Source organism: Bactrocera dorsalis, chromosome 4 (genome assembly GCF_023373825.1).
Source record: "Bactrocera dorsalis isolate Fly_Bdor chromosome 4, ASM2337382v1, whole genome shotgun sequence".
NCBI classification, from domain to species: Eukaryota; Metazoa; Arthropoda; class Insecta; order Diptera; family Tephritidae; genus Bactrocera; species Bactrocera dorsalis.
In genome coordinates this window covers 40,703,809-40,720,686 of record NC_064306.1, presented here as the reverse complement: position 1 = coordinate 40,720,686, position 16,878 = coordinate 40,703,809, and the positions used below count along the sequence as shown (strand labels likewise).

Sequence of the window (16,878 nt, the reverse complement as noted above, 5' to 3'; positions counted from 1 at the left end):
TGATTTCGTCGTGCAGGTTTGTTGCCGAAGAGCGCTTTGACGGTGGAGGAGGAGGCGTGGAATGCCTATCCATATACACGCACGCGCTACACCTGTCCGTTTGTGGAGAAATTCTCGCTCGATATTGAAACGTATTATTTTCCGGATAACGGTTATCAGGATAATGTGTTCAAACTGAGCGGCAGTGATTTGCGAAATCGTATTGTAGGTAAGTGATGATAAAACTAAATAGAGAAATATACGAATTTGCACTTAATTAAGTATCGAGGGTTAGTATTTGGGTGGTTAATGTTAGGGGAGGGGTTGGTAGAGATTACTAGCGCTTATTCAAACATAAATCAGCAAGAAGCATTACTCCTTCAATGTTGCATAGACATCTGACTGTAAAAAAATTGGTTCACATTGGATGCCTTGGTTTTTGGAAAGCTAAAAAAAAGACTCGTGTCGGTTGGTCGGGTGAAATGTTAAAAGAATATAACAGCTATGCTTCCAAATACGTCTTTGAAATCATGAGAGATGATGAAACGTGGATTTACTCGTATGCGCGCGAAAGCAAAGATCAGTCAATTGCATGGGTGTTTCAAGATGAGTCAAATCCAGCAAAAACTGTTCACGCACGAAGCATTTTCAAGCAAATGGCTACCTGTTTTTTTTTTTAACACTAGCTATATCTCAATCATACCACTGGAACAATACAGAACAGTAAATTCTTAGTGGTACATAATCATTCATTTTTCAGTCGAGAAATCAGGAAACCCAAACACCTAAGACGGATCACTCTTCACCACGACAATGCGAGCTCTCAAACAACGATTGAGACAACTGCATTTCTGAGCACTCTAAATATCGGTTTGATGAGTCATTCTCCGGATAGTGCAGACATGGTACCAAATGACTTCTCCGTTCGTAAGAAACTAAGAGGCCAATGTTTTTCAACACCTGAAAATGCGTCTGATGCGTTCAAAATACATTTTTTTGAGATATCTCACTCTGAGTAGCAAAAGTGCTTCAGAAATTGGTTCAAACACATACAAGAGTACATAGATCTTAGTGGAGAATATTTTGAAAAACAATAAAGCGATTTTCGATGATAAAATTTTTTTTTTTTTTCATAATCCAGAAATATAAAAGGCAACCTACGTAAGACGAAAGCAGCATTGAAGTAGTACAGATTCAGGGGAGGAATAACCTAATTTATAAATGTACAGGATCTTTTAGTAAGAATAATTTTGGAAATTGTGAGAAACCTATAAAGGTTCCATATATCGGAAAATTTAATACCTGTCGGTTCTGGACATATTTTTCGTGATATATAGATTCCAACTCTATGACCTCTAATATTCGGAATGACTTAAAATTACGACTAACATCTTTCAGTTGAAGAAATAAGTTAAATAACTAAAGTACAATTTAAGATCCCTTATTACCGTTGAAATACTTGGTATTAAAGGTCGACTAGAGTGGGATTCAAACTACATGCTGTATGAACTAAGATTCGAAATCTTAAAAAGTAATGTTTCATGGTATTTCGTAAATACTTTGACTAAAGTTATTTAAAACCAAGAGAAATGTTCCGGACATTATTATCACTATCAATAAAAAAATCGACCTTAGTTTTGAATGATTATAAAAAATACACCTGCTATAATACTTTGTAAAACTTTATATCGTATTAAGTAAGCAAGATGGTTTGAAAAAATATCAAACAGATACATTTTTTATTCAGATACATTTTAAGAGAACTGGATGTTAGATTAGGTGAGGTTAGTAGTCCTTTGTGAAGCCATAGAAAATAATGTGTTCGGACTTACAGACTGGCGCTTAGTAGCCAATTACAACTGGATGTAATGAGATCAAGAAGAAAGCAATGGATAGCTCTACGGAGCTCAGCAAATTAATAGATTTCATTTAGTGCTCCTAATAACCCTAAGTTCAGCTACTAATAACACTAACCTTCTGTATCTCCCAAACCTCCTTGGTAAAAGCTCGATTAGTTCCATGCGATGATAACAATAATCTTCATTAGTTACATTACTTTACACAAAGCTTGCTTCGAGATAGTTTCACTATGAAACATTTGACCAAAAACAATTTAACTCGCTCTCAGATCTCTACATATGTACATATACTTATATTCTTTTTTTCAACTTCCACAGACGTCATCGATATAGTGAAGGATCAACTATATGGCGGTGATTATGTAAAGGAGGAGGATCCTAAGCTCTTTGTATCTGATAAGACAGGACGTGGTCCGTTGGGCGAGGAATGGCTAGAGGAGTATTGGCGCGAAGTTAAGGGCAAAAAGCAACCCACCGCACGCAATATGTCGCTTATGTGCGCCTACAAAATTTGCCGCGTGGAATTTCGGTATTGGGGCATGCAAACCAAGCTAGAGAAATTCATACACGATGTGGCATTGCGGAAAACAATGTTGCGTGCACATCGGCAGGCGTGGGCCTGGCAGGATGAATGGTACGGCCTGACAATTGAAGATATACGTGAGATTGAGCGACAAACACAATTGGCGCTGGCGAAGAAAATGGGTGGTGGTGAAGATAGCGAAAGTGATGTGGAAGATGGTAAGCGCGTGAAGAAGTTGAATAAGTTTTTAATCTAATTAAGAGTACTAAACTTTGTCTCGTTTACTTTTAGCTGACAGCGTTGCGGACTTGCATGGCCGACCGATTACGGGCAGCACGGGCAGTGAGCGTCGAAAGTCTAGTGGCGCGCCACCACCGATTGTTACCCAAGAGCCGCCAAGCGCTGAAGGTACCTCGGATGAGGATGAAGAGGAGGCGGCTCAGGAAGTGAGCGCGCGCTCACGCTCGCAGAGTATACAAATGACAAAATCGAAATTCGGTTCGAAAGGCGCGCTACACTCACCGGTTGGTTCGGCACATAGCTTTGATTTACAGGTGTGTTGTGTTTCTTTCTGGAAATTTTGGTTTCTTTCTGTGTTTTCTGTGCTCTTCAATATTTGCAATGTGTATGTCTAATTGTCTATATGTGCTTTATGTGATCAAGTTTTTATATCGTGCTTTTAACTGTGCGTATGGTGATTTGAAAATTTTGAAACTCGGTTTCCAAAAATTGAAAATTCTTCCAGGAAATTTTTTATTATTATTTTAGATTAACGAAATATTTAATCGAGCTTATTAAAAGTCTTCAAAATCTATAATGTAGCCCCTTAAAACTTAGCAGTAGGTAGAGCAGCATCCAATAAGATCATACTTTTAGGTAAAAGGTTAATCGTTTTTTCTTAGGGCTTATGACGATATCTCCTCGACAATTGACATCTCTACTGTAGAAATTCAATTTTTAGATACTCTCCCTCGTCCGTTGCTTTAAACACGAGGCACCAGGTAGCGAGTAGCTTTTAACTTCCTGCAGTTAGCTTCTAACTCCAAGCAGTCACCTGCTTCTAGCTTAATCGCCTCCTAAGAATATCAAGAGGTCCTTTCTCAACTACGTCGACTTCATAAAACAATATACCAACCAGACTTCGGACGCAACAACCGAAATTCACAGTGGAGCCATTAACACCTCTATCGTCTACCTCTCAGTGAATGGCATACTTGGAGTTAAACCACCATTTATTGCTGAAGAAGAGCTCGAGTTGCTACGAGCATTGAGAGTGACACTTGCGCAGTTTCGTTCTGGATATTGTTGCAGGTTAAGCTCCTGCTTAACCAGAATCGACCCTGATATTATCAAACTTATGTTTAGCGTGCAACGGGTCCCCGCATGACACTAAGCACCTCCCTGCATGCCCTGCTAACTCTACACATCTGACACCCTCTCCGTATGGTACGTCGAAACAGCTAGTTTCGTGAACCTACCGTTGGACCTCGATGACAACTTATCTAATACTTACCACCCTAACGAGGATTAGGTAACCGTTACAATAACAATAACAGTATCGTTTAGTTGAAGATCAGTTAGTTTGATACGCAGTGGTCAACGAGCGCTCGTTTTTTTCTGCCGACTAAGCCATTTTCAAGATCTTCAAACACCAAATCGCGCTTGCTTTCATTTTACAATTTTTTCTTACTATTTACTTTACAGTTATTTATTTTAATTGTTTTATTTAATATTTTACAAAAATCAAATCTTCTTAAAGCCGCATGCTAAGAATATTCTACACAAAAACGTAAGTTTCGTATGACAATTTATTTGATTAGGGTGTTCACTAAAAGTTTACTTTCAAATTTCTAGTTCCAAATAAAACTAAGTCTAGATTTGATTAATGCTCTAAATATACTTTTATTCATCAATAAACAACACTTGCAGGTTGCAAATTGGCGTATGGAACGACTGGAAGTGGACACCAAGTCCAATTCTGATGAAGAGTTCTTTGATTGTGTTGGTATGTATTACTAAAAGCTACACAAACTCCTTCCCAATCTAAGAGCTGTTTCCGTTTTTCAGATACCAACGAGACCAACTCGCTCGCCAAGTGGAGCTCACTTGAATTACTCGGTGAGGGTGACGACAGCCCGCCGCCAAGTAGTGGCATTGTATATAAAGACAGTCAAGAAGACAGTATTTTCAATCAAGACTTCCTAATGCGCGTCGCCTCGGAGCGTGGCAATAAGCGACAGCTGCGCTCTTCGGCTAGCATAGATCGTAGTCATGATGCATCGCCGCCAGGTTCGCCAGGCACACCTTCCTGTTCCACCACCATACTAATACTTGTGGTGCACGCGGGCAGCGTTTTGGGTGAGTAAATTCATCGGTTTGCAAATGATCACAATTGTAAATTAATTTGTGGTACTTAATGGTTTTAGACGCCACCAGCGAGCTGACCGGCAAGAAGTCAGACATTACCACATTTCGTGGCGCTTTCGAGGGCGTTATGCGTCAACACTATCCTAGTCTGCTGAGTCATGTTACCATCAAAATGGTGCCATGTCCTTCCATCTGCACCGATGCTTTGGGCATACTTTCTAGTCTTAGTCCATACTCGTTCGATGCCTCACCGTCGGCTATTGATATACCAAATATAGCTGATGTACCTATAGGCGCCATACCATTGCTTTCTGTGGCCTCGCCAGAATTTCAGGATACCGTTAATAAGACAGTGACTGCAGCCAATATAGTCTATCATGAGTTCATCAAGTCCGAGGAGGGTCACGGTTTCGCCGGTCAAGTGGTAATGCTGGGTGATTCGATGGGTTCACTGTTGGCCTATGAGGCGCTTTGCCGTAGCAATGGTTCGGATGGTGGTGGTAGCCGCTCATCGCGTACCGATGACGATGAACGTTTCAACGATTCCGATTTGGATGCTAAGCGGCTGTTGGTCGCACCTTCACCGCGACGTCGTCGCTCCTCTTCGAGCGATTCGCGTGGCAACAAATTGGATTTCGAAGTTGGTGATTTCTTTATGTTCGGTTCACCGCTCTCCATTGTATTGGCATCGCGTAAACTGCATGATGCCAAGGCGGGTAAGTGACGCAAAGTCTTACGAAATGAAACACTATTGTAAGCGTTCTATTTTCCACAGCACTGGCACGGCCGAACTGTAATCAAGTGTACAATCTATTCCATCCTACCGATCCGATTGCTTCCCGTTTGGAACCATTGCTCAGCGCTAGGTTTTCCATGTTGGCGCCAGTGAATGTGCCGCGTTATGCCAAGTATCCCCTAGGAAATGGGCAGCCGTATCACTTATGTGAGTTTTAAATATATTGTTAGTCATTTCAAGTTTAACTTTTTTAACGTTTTTCCCAATCAGTGGAGGTCATCCAATCCCATCCACAACATTTCAGTGAAGCCAACAATATTTTGGGCAACAGACGACTGTCGGATGCCTCAATGCAAAGTACTATTTCTGGTCTCATTGAAAATGTATCGCTAAGTACAATCCACTCACGTAAGTTGCTTGTGCAAACCAGTTTGGAAACCTCGAAAACATCTATTAAAACTTGATTTTGTAATATTAGTAGCGTTCCTTATTTATTGCTTACTGAAGGGCTTGTTTGGTATCTTAACATGAAAAATGTTTCATACTTCGCATTTGGCCATAATTATCGAATTTATTTGCAGTTCAAATGAAATGGTGGGGCACAAAACGCTTAGACTACGCCTTGTATTGCCCAGAGGGTTTGAGTAATTTCCCCGCTCATGCCTTGCCACATCTATTTCACGCGAGTTATTGGGAGAGCGCAGATGTCATAGCGTTCGTCTTGCGTCAGGTGAGTTTGAATTTTTTGTACACAATTATACAAGTACCTAACTTCGTGGACCTCTACCTTTTACTATAAAAATATGTTGGAATGATCGTTGACCTCGTCTAATCAAGCCAATGATACTGATCGTAAAATTTACTCGCTCTATGATGACGATATCCATCACATCCTAATCCACTATTATCCTTTACAGATTGGCAAATTTGATGGCATTCCATTTGTCGGCTCTGCAGACGACAAAGACACAGTCACCTTCCATCCCAGTCAGCCACGAGAGAAATGGATGAAGAAACGTACTTCGGTAAAGCTGAAAAATGTAGCGGCCAATCATCGTGCCAACGATGTTATTGTATTGGAGGGTCGCGAACAACGTCTCAATGCACGTTTCATGTATGGACCGCTGGATATGATCACGCTGCATGGCGAAAAAGTCGATATTCATTTAATGAAAGATCCACCAGCCGGCGAATGGACATTCCTTGCCACCGAGTTGACCGATAAGAATGGTCGCATCTCATATACCATACCCGAACAAGTATCGCTTGGCTATGGTATATATCCGGTGAAAATGATCGTACGTGGCGATCACACATCGGTTGATTGTTATGTCGCCATAGTGCCACCAATGACCGAATGTGTGGTCTTTAGTATTGATGGTTCCTTTACGGCGTCCATGTCGGTGACGGGGCGTGATCCGAAGGTACGCGCTGGCGCAGTTGATGTCTGTCGCCATTGGCAAGAGTTGGGCTATTTGCTGATCTACATTACGGGCCGCCCAGACATGCAACAACAACGTGTCGTATCCTGGTTGAGCCAGCATAATTTCCCTCATGGTCTGATCTCTTTCGCCGACGGTTTACTAACCGATCCGCTGGGTCACAAGACAACTTACTTGAATAATTTAGTGCAAAATCATGGAATCTCAATTGTGGCTGCCTATGGTAGTAGCAAAGACATAACTGTGTATGCGAATGTGGGCTTGCGTTCCGAGCAGATTTTCATTGTGGGCAAAGTATGTGTAAATGGCGAGCATTTTGTGCGGAATATCATTTTATTGTGTTTGGGTATTTGCAGGTTAGCAAAAAATTGCAATCGAACGCCACGGTTTTGAGCGATGGTTATGCCGCTCATTTAGCCGGTCTGCAAGTGGTGGGCGGCTCGCGTCCCGCCAAAGGTAATGCACGCATGGTGATTCCACGCGGTTGCTTCAATTTGCCCGGACAGGCCTCGAATCCACGGCGTAGAAGGTATGTTTATGTGAATGTGTATCGGTTTGTGTTATGTGTCGTATTGTCATAGTGAATACTCGTATTGTGACACAAAATAGTTGTATATATGTATGTATATTCATAAAGATATCGGTAGATTAATTATTGTGGATCAGTTCAGCTTTCATTAATGGTGGACATTCGCGTGGTCACAACGAACTTGTTTTTGATTTTTAAAAGATGAAGTTCCGGTTATTAAAATAAAATTGATGTATGTTTTATTGCAGATCTAAAGATTATATATTTAAGGTATTTGAAGCTTTCCCAATACTAAGGTTACTCGTCGCTATGTTGCCTAACGTTTTCTTTCGCTGGAATCTGTCAACTGTAAACGAATACAGTGAAATATCTAGGGGTCATCCTGGATAAGAAGCTTTCACGGAAGCCGAATATCGATGAGAGATGAAAAGCGGCATTGATTGCCTTATACTGCTCTAGAGCAGCCATTGGCAAAAGGTCTCTCACCGAAAGTGGTCCTTTGGCTTTACGACACCATAGTCAAGCTCGTTATGTTCTATGGAGTCTTTATCTGGTAGAGGGCTCTAGAAAAACTTTCACTTTCACACTCGAGAGCGGCACTTAACGCCATCTTGCGCATGGTTCCAATAGATATTTTGGAAAGGAATATGGCTGCGAAAGTTGCTTTCAGACTCAGAGAATCTGGGTTTTTAAAAGAACACGTTTCTGAAAACTCTGAAATTTTCACACAGTTTAATTCTACTTTTCTATGGCTTCACAAAGGACTACATGTGGCAGTCCACGAGCGATCTCTTTAGATCAGCCGTCTAACATAACCTAACCTATTCTACCATGGACTGATAAAAACATTTAATTTCATGTATTGTTATCTTCGTTATCGACTTTAAAATAGGCTACTGCGCTAATAAAAGCGTGGCACTTAAGGGTGGGATGGCCTTCCGTGCCTTCAGCGAATTTCGGGTTTTTCGGTTTCGGCTCATTTTTGGAGCGCCATTCGCTACAGTGTTCGATATTTATGACGTCATATTCAAAACCTTCGTCTCGTCAAGAATAATGATGAGTTTGATCCATGTAGGGTCCTCAGCTTCGTTGTCAAGTACTTCATTTGCAACCTTTACTTCACGTCTAGATCGAGAAGACTGTGGGAAATGCTTAGAGCAGAGCACCAGAGAAACAATAGAGCATCTCTTGTGCACTTGTACTGTATTGGCAAGACTACGCTGTAAGCATCTGGGGTCCCCACAGTATGATATACTGCAGGAGATATCGACAGTGAGACCGCAGAGTCTGCTAAAATTCGCGACAAGCGGAAGCACTCTAAACAATGACTACCCCTCTTGGACTGGCAAAGGAATAAGCTTGTATATGCGTGGCTTATTGGCCTACCAGACTAACCTAACCTAACCTAACTTTTACTTCACGTAATTTTCTGCGAAAGATTCTGGTCGTTTGGTATGAGCATTGACAATCTTCATAACAAAAACATTAACAAAAATGTATTGAACAAATACGTAAGAGATGTTGAGATTTTCTGCTATTTCTTTGACGGCAATACCACAAGCACAAGACGGCTCAAATGAGACAAGTTTTCGATGACTTAACGATATTCACAGAGCGTTTTGTGGCACTCAATTACTTGAATTTGTGATAATGAAGACCTTCCCCCCCAAAAAAACATTTCTGCGACATTTTCGACAATTCCGGTTTTTTTTTTTATTCTTGACGCCCAAAGCATTACATTTCCAACACATATTCATTAAATTTATTTTATAATTGTAACTGGTATCTACAGTCAGTCGGCAATTTAAATGTTACTCATACGCACCGTGGCGCTAATTTGACTTGTATTCCACGCATTAGAGCTTAAATTTCGTTGTGACCATGCCGAATCGTACACAAATCACATCACTAGTTGTACCGTTAATACGCGCACAGGTGTATGCATTAAAATATGTGTATGTATGTAGATGTGCATTAGTAAATTTGTATGCGAGTAAGTATGTAAAATGCATAATTTGTATGTTGGTTGCATTGCGTTGTGTTTTCGTTTGAACTTTTTCATTTATTTGGTCTTTTATTATTGAAAACAAACTTAATTAATACTTCAGTTTTTAACTGATTTTGTTTGGTTGTTTTTTGAAAGAGCAAAATTACAAATTAACACAAATTAATTTCATTTCTCTTTTTATTTTTAACGATTACATTCGGTTGAACAGCATCCCTTATGAGCAAATCGCAGACGAATGAAACTAAAACATAAGCGTTTAAGCTACTAACCTGCATACATACATATATATAAGTGCATTGATGTCTGAATTTGCGCGCTATGCTGATAATATCGATGTAACTGTATTATATATACACACGCATATTACAAATTACTAACCGAGCGAGTTTGATGAATTTATTTGCTTTATTTTAAAAAATATTATAACTAAAAATATTCATTAATAAAAATACACAGTTATTGTATGGAATAATATAAACCTTTAGTATCAATAATACACCAACACATATCTAGATTTACTGTTATATATGTAGTAATTAATTACATGTATATATATATATGATGTATTTACTAATAATTAACCCATGCAAATGAAAACTATTATCGAATTTGAATTTATGAAATGTTTCTTTTTTATATTGTTTCTCTTTGGATTTCATTTCTGATCATTGACTTTCGTTTGCCTGATACCAAATGTGTTTGAAATGGACACTGCAAACGCTTTTACCACCAAAACTCCATCAAAAAACAAAAATTGATAAAAAATCGAATACAAATAACCACCAACAACATTATTATCACCAAAACAATTATGGAATTCATTTAATTTACAATTTTGTACGATGAAATTTTATTTTTTATTGAAATTACACAATTTCTCACTTCGCTTTTATTTGCCTTTCACCCACAATCACCTCTTAAACCACACCATGTCCATCCTAACCTCAAACTATGCGTGTGCTGTTTCTTGTGTATTTAGGCTGCATGAGCAAGCGGATGCTTTAATGTAAACTGCGTATGACACACCTCAATCACGCATTCACCAACAAACAATAGTTTGCGAAATGGAATTTCCAAAGTACTAACAAAACAAATTAACAAAAAAACCAAACAAAGCAACAAGCAAATTAATCAAAACACAATAAAATGGTAAATGTTGGCTTTTTTGCGCTTGAAAAAAAGTTTTTAGTTCGATAGCAGGTTAAAAGAAACACTAAACAAAATTAAAAAAATTTCCAACTAATTAACAAAAATTAAAAAATAATAATAATTAAAAAGAAATTAATAATTAAAAAAAATTAGTTTGAAAGCATGTATTCAAAAAATAAAAATAATATAATAATTGAATGAAAAATCATATAAAAGAAAATTAAACTAATTAAAAATATTTAATACTTTTTTTTTTTTAATTTGGAGCTTTTAGTTCGAAAGCAAGTATTCAAGAAATATATAAAATAAATTAAAGTAAAAAAGTATACATAAAAAAATAGGTTAATTAACAAAAATTAATATGAAAAATTAAAGTTTTTAGTTTGAAAGCACGAATTCAATACATAAAACAAACTTTTAATAATTAAATTAAAAATCATATAAAAGATAATTAAACCAATTAAAAATATTTAATATATATTTTTTTTAATTTAGACGTTTCAGTTCGAAAGCTATACATTCAAGAAATATAAAACAAAATTAATAAAAATTATATAAAAAAATTAAGCTAATTAACAAAAATTAAATACAATTAATAATTAATTAAAAATAAAATTTTAGTTAAAAATTAAATTCAGAAATTAAAAAAAAATATTCCTACAAAATTTAAACTAATTAACAAACATTAAAAAAAATAATAATTATTTAAAAAATTAAAGTTTTTAGTTTGAAAGCACGAACTCAAGAAATAAATCAAAAATCGATTAATTCAATTTATAACCATATAAAATAAAATTAACGTAATTAAAATACTTAATAAAAATTATTAAAAAAATTTAATATAAGAAACATATTTCAAAAAAAATTTACATAAAAAATAGTTTAATTTTTGAGAATTAAAAAAAATAATAATTATTTAAAAAAATTAAAGCATTTCGTTTGAAAGTATTAAATTCGTACTTTAGAATAAAATAAAAACTTAAGCAATTAATTTTAAAAATTAAATTAATTAACAGAAATTAAAAAAGTAAATAAAGTAATAATTAAACACAAAAATATAAAAAAAAAATTCATAAATCTATAAATAAAATATAAATCCCAATATAATTTAAAATAAATAAATTTAAAAAACGAAATATTAACTAAAATACAAAATTAATTTTACAAAAAAAACTAAAAATTTAAACATAAACAAAATGTAATTATGATGAAAATCATTCACAAATTAGCAGTTTCAAATTAGCAAAATTGTTGTTGTGCAAAAAAAAACATATTTTTAACTTAACCGAAACTTTACTACTTTATGTTTAATTGGCAAGATCTAGACTTATGTGTATTTCATCTATAGCTCTATAATCCACCACTTACTGCCATTTAAGCTTTTATATTCAATGGATTCTTGTTTTTTTTTTAATTTATCTTTCGTGCTATCTACCTATTCATCACTCTGCATATGCATAACCAATATGTAACTACCCCATCGCCTGCATAAATCATCAAAATCAATGCAACACTGTGTTTTTACCGACTATAACAACAATAATAACAAATTACAACAACAATAGCAACGAAACCGGACTATCGTCACCCATACGCAGTGGCTACCTTAAGCGGAAAACCTATTTGAATCTACACTAAAAGAAAGCATGAAACCAGAAAAACGAAAAAGAATAAAGCGAGCTTCAAAAGACTTCCAATATTGCGCATGTGCGAACGCAACTAGCAGTACAAGGCGAAATTGTATACTAAAATAATCGAAATTGCATAGAATAACGTCCAACATTCCTGGCTGCCAAGTGAAAGCAAAAGAAAACAATAACAATAAGAGAAGAAATGAAATGTTAGAAAATTCGCGCGCTCGTGCTTTCCAATAAGGACGCCTCTATATTTCCGCCCGCACGCATGTCATACGTCTAACCAGAAACGCTTTAGCGGCATTTAGCTTAGACATAATGAAACTAGTACGAGTATTTCCTCCCCTCCACAAACGCGAAGAGCATAGAGCTTAGGCTTAGTCAGCGCTCCAGTTTAGTGCTCATTTAGTACTCACCACTATACATGCATATATATATATTTATGGAGAGCGAAAGGATGTGAAAGAATCATCAGCAAAAATAGAATAAAGTTTAACTATCTACTATTCATACCTATACAACTACAGCATACATATATATAATATATTATATATATACCAAAAATATAGTATATATTATGAAAAGAAAGGCTTCACTTAGTGTGCAGAAGCTTAGAGTTAAATTGTGATGAAGCGTAAGGGAGTACCGCACTGTACACTAACCCACCCACTCATTTGCGATTACTTAGTAGAGCATTGCTACTAGAACTAAAAGCGTAACGAATGCAAATAATGCAAAGAAATGTTTAGAAAATATTTAGGAAATCACGCCTAATGTGTCACGAGGTAAGTAGACTATATTTTAAATTATTATTTTACAAAAAAAAAAATACTTTTTATATGTACTTTATAATTTAAAACTCGGATCGCTATCTTATTTTCAAAACGTAAGTAAAGTGAGAAAAGTCGATGAAGACGATTATTAGAAGAGTTAGCTTAGATAGTCATCATAACATCATGAATGATAATATAACCAATATTTATACGATAAAAACTTTGGGGAACCTATTTTCTGTCAATATCAGGAGATTTTAAAGACATGGAAACACCTGATCTGGAAGTGTTTTAAGTGTTTATATCTACTTGTGAGTTTGAATATACATAAGTTTGAGATTTTTCTCCAAAATTTTTAAATTGATTCGGATATAAGTTTTGGAGATACGATCTTATTTAAAAGATTTTTTAATTTGGTCGTATCGGATCGGCTGTTTGTATAGGTGATGAGAAAAACATTTTTGAAACAGTTATAATTCCTTCTAGCCATTTCGAAAATATTTGTTTTATGTTTGAAGTTTTGATGCAATTTGTTTCGATGTATTTTATAATGATCAGAGGCGTACAATTTTTTACAATATCGAATTTTTGTCTGGGAAGCCGGCATCATTACCTGTATTCATCTATAATAGTATTTTTTTATGGATATGTGATAATTTAGACAGAAAAATCTTCTTAGCAGCCTTGCTTGGTTTAATCGCGACTTAAAATTTTCAAAATTTCCTAAATTGTATTCCATTTTTCAAAACATTTATGTCAATTCCAGGATTTTGGAGTTCAAAGCGTACGTAGTCAGCCAGTTTATATACACGGCTCATAGATATATTCGAGACTATTCGATTTAACTTAAGATAAGCATTCAAATTGCAAGAACTTAACCAGACATTCGAGAAATAAATAAATATTCTGAGAGATTTGGCTAAAAAGAGAAAATATAGGGAACTTATAGCAATATACAAGGTTCCTACGATCTACTACATATGTATACGTCAACAGCCAGGACGTATGCCTTGTTTAAATGGTTGAATATGAAAAACAAAATTATAATATAAATGATTAGCATTATAGGACCGTATTTCTCGAGTCTATTCAGGTAAAGGTTTAAAGAACATTTTGAATAAATACAGTGTCTGCAGTATCTGCACTTACCTTTAGAATAATCTGAAAAAGAAAAAAAAATATTATGAATAATTTTGAAAAATTTTTTTTTTTTGTAATATTTTTGAATATTCAATAATTTTGTAGTATGCAATTATATGATTATAACTTAAAATGTGGAGCATGGGATACGAAATTAATCGGATTTTTTATATTTAATAATTTTTAAGACATCCTTTTTTCTTTTTATAATAATATAATCCCTTATTCGTGATAACAAACGAAATATATTCAAAATTCGACATACTTGTATAACTTCGTTCTTCAACATTTTACTTATTTCAATATGAACTCTAAAAGATAAGTAAGCGAGGTCAGTTGGCTATGGCAAAAATTATTATTTATTATTATATCCGTTTGAGATCATTTTTTATCATCTTTAAAGGAATAATCACTGTAGAAAACTTAAAAAATATATATTTTTGCTGAAAAGAATGTAGATAAGGAACATTATGGATTATGGAAAAGTTATCGAAGCTTTTGTATTCCAATCCCGATGAAAAAGTTTATTACAATGTGACAAAAAAGTACCCGGAAATAATAAATAAAACACAAAATGTTAAATTATTCATCAAAATTTATTTTGACGCCTTCAAAGTAATCCCCACCAGATGTAATACACTTTTGCCAACGATTCTTCCAGTTTCCATTTTTCTGCGAATTTTGTTTCATCTCTTCGCTTGACTGAAACTCGATTCGATGGTGCATTATCATCTTGTAAAGTCTATGATTTGTTCTTCCACAATACCTGCCGTTTTCGACGGATGTTCTCACGCAAACGCCTCAACACGATCAAATAGTACTTAATAGTATCTTATTGAGCGTCTTTCGTTTCCGAAGAAATTCATGATGCGCTAATCCACGAACATTGAAAAAAAACAATGAGCATTTCCTTGATTTTTGAGCGGCTCGTTTTTTCCCCTCAAATCCAATGATTGTTGACTTGTTTGTATGTCAAACTCATAATCTCATGTCTCGTCGGTGGTTATAATGCTCTCTATGAATCTGGGATCGGAATTCGTACGATCAGTCATGTCCAAAGAGACCCGTTTCTTTTGAAAAAAATTCAGCTTTATTGGGACGAGTTGAAAGAAACGTGTTTCATATCCAAAATATCCATAAAAATCATTCGAACGGATTTATGAGAGATGTCAAACTCTCTTGCCATCTCCAAAATAGTGGCCTGACAATTTTCAAGGACCATATCCTTCAGCTTTTTTTTTATTATTGTCAACAGTTGAAGAGGTCGAAGGTAATCCAGAATTATGCATGCCTTCAACGATCTCTCGACCATGTTTGAAGAATTTGTACCACTCGTGGGGTTGCATTTTTGATAAAACTGTATTACCGCAAGCCTTTTCCAACATTCGCAATGATTCCACGAAATTTGATTACAAATACAAAATTTGGGACAAATTCTTGTTTCGATATTTTTATCCTTGTTTGATAGATTGCGCTCATATTTGGTATAATAATTAAGGGCAGTCCCACCAACTTAGCAAATACACTTTATCTTAAATTTTATTTTGTGAATCTCAATTACAATTTCGGGGTACCTATTTATCACAAGATATTTTTAAAGAGAAATCCTGGCACTATTTGAAATATTACTCATACAATTGAGAGTAAAACAAAAAGAATTCGAAATTTCCAAAAAATCGAAGTTTTAATGACCTCTTTAGAAATTTTAGCTTTATTATTTTTTTTTTTTCTTACAAATATATATATTTTTTTCGTTGATTTTTGACGATGGATATCTCGTAAACGCTTAACTTAATCCAAAAATTACGAACGTCCATTTTTCGGCATTCAATTGCTATCAAAATTAGGAAACGAGATACTTTTTCAAGTAGTTAAAGAAGAGATATGTATTTTTCTATCGGATAATAAGACAAAAATATAGAACTGTTAGACCGAGAACCTTCCGGCTACATTTAAGAGCTCATAATTCGAGAGATTTTTGTAGAGATGTCTAGGAACTTATCATTCAGAGTACCAAGCGAGAAAAATATACTCGGTTTTTTACCCACTCTTATATGTAATTAAATGCGAGTACGAGCGTATATTTAGTTGATTTTGAGTTAGTAAAAACTCGGTCTCCATTGGTTATCCTTATTGGTTATTTATGCAGTGTGCAACCATTTTGAAATATCATGAAAAGCAAGTGTTAAGATAGTGTTTTCTATATGAGAACTAAGAACATCGAAAAGGCTACCAGTGATCCCAAAACGTCGTTGAAGTACATTATTTTCATGAAAAAATATTCCAGTTTTTTAAAAAAAATTATATCCATTACACTATAAAATTTATTTTAAGCGATCTTATTCCACAAACACAATATTATAACTGAATTGTTTTATTTCAGAAAATGCATTGAAAGACTACTTTGTATTTGCATCTTATAGGTACCTGGCTAGAAAGACTGTTTCCTCCTGTTGTATGATGGTGTTTCAATCTACCTAAATAATAAATGTATGTATGTTAAATGGATTTAAACAAAAAAAAAAAAAATAAACAAAATTTTGAACAAATTATTCAAGCATAAAGAACAAAAAGAAGAACAAATATAGCAACTAAATAAGTATGTTTAATGCTTCAGAAAGTATTTTTGAGAAATTAAAGTTATTAATTTTAATGAAAAATAAGAAGAAAAAAAACAAATATGCATAAAAGAGAACATATTTACATAAACTCATACATATATGTAACTGAAATGTAGTA

The 16,878-nt window shown here is 35.0% G+C and overlaps 1 protein-coding gene across 14 annotated transcripts in view; it reads left to right on the top strand.

Moving 5' to 3' along the window:
* The window catches only part of LOC105233607 (protein retinal degeneration B), a 44,516-nt gene extending 27,839 nt beyond the window's left edge, over positions 1-16,677 (top strand). For 5 of the 14 annotated variants that reach the window (XM_049455479.1, XM_049455481.1, XM_049455478.1 and 2 more), the window contains exons 4-17: positions 17-208; positions 2,157-2,579; positions 2,653-2,915; positions 4,121-4,150; positions 4,291-4,366; positions 4,429-4,719; positions 4,788-5,444; positions 5,504-5,671; positions 5,735-5,872; positions 6,046-6,194; positions 6,382-7,200; positions 7,263-7,435; positions 12,158-13,011; positions 16,523-16,677. In XM_049455479.1, coding sequence (XP_049311436.1) covers positions 17-208; positions 2,157-2,579; positions 2,653-2,915; positions 4,121-4,150; positions 4,291-4,366; positions 4,429-4,719; positions 4,788-5,444; positions 5,504-5,671; positions 5,735-5,872; positions 6,046-6,194; positions 6,382-7,200; positions 7,263-7,435; positions 12,158-12,230 — 3,452 coding nt within the window. In that variant the 3' untranslated portion in view covers positions 12,231-13,011; positions 16,523-16,677. Of the gene's footprint in view, positions 1-16; positions 209-2,156; positions 2,580-2,652; positions 2,916-4,120; positions 4,151-4,290; positions 4,367-4,428; positions 4,720-4,787; positions 5,445-5,503; positions 5,672-5,734; positions 5,873-6,045; positions 6,195-6,381; positions 7,201-7,262; positions 7,436-9,651; positions 10,058-10,422; positions 10,593-12,157; positions 13,012-16,522 lie in introns of those variants that run through there. The other 9 variants (XM_049455488.1, XM_049455491.1, XM_049455490.1 and 6 more) reach the window with 9 other exon arrangements.
* Positions 16,678-16,878: the final 201 nt, after the last annotated feature.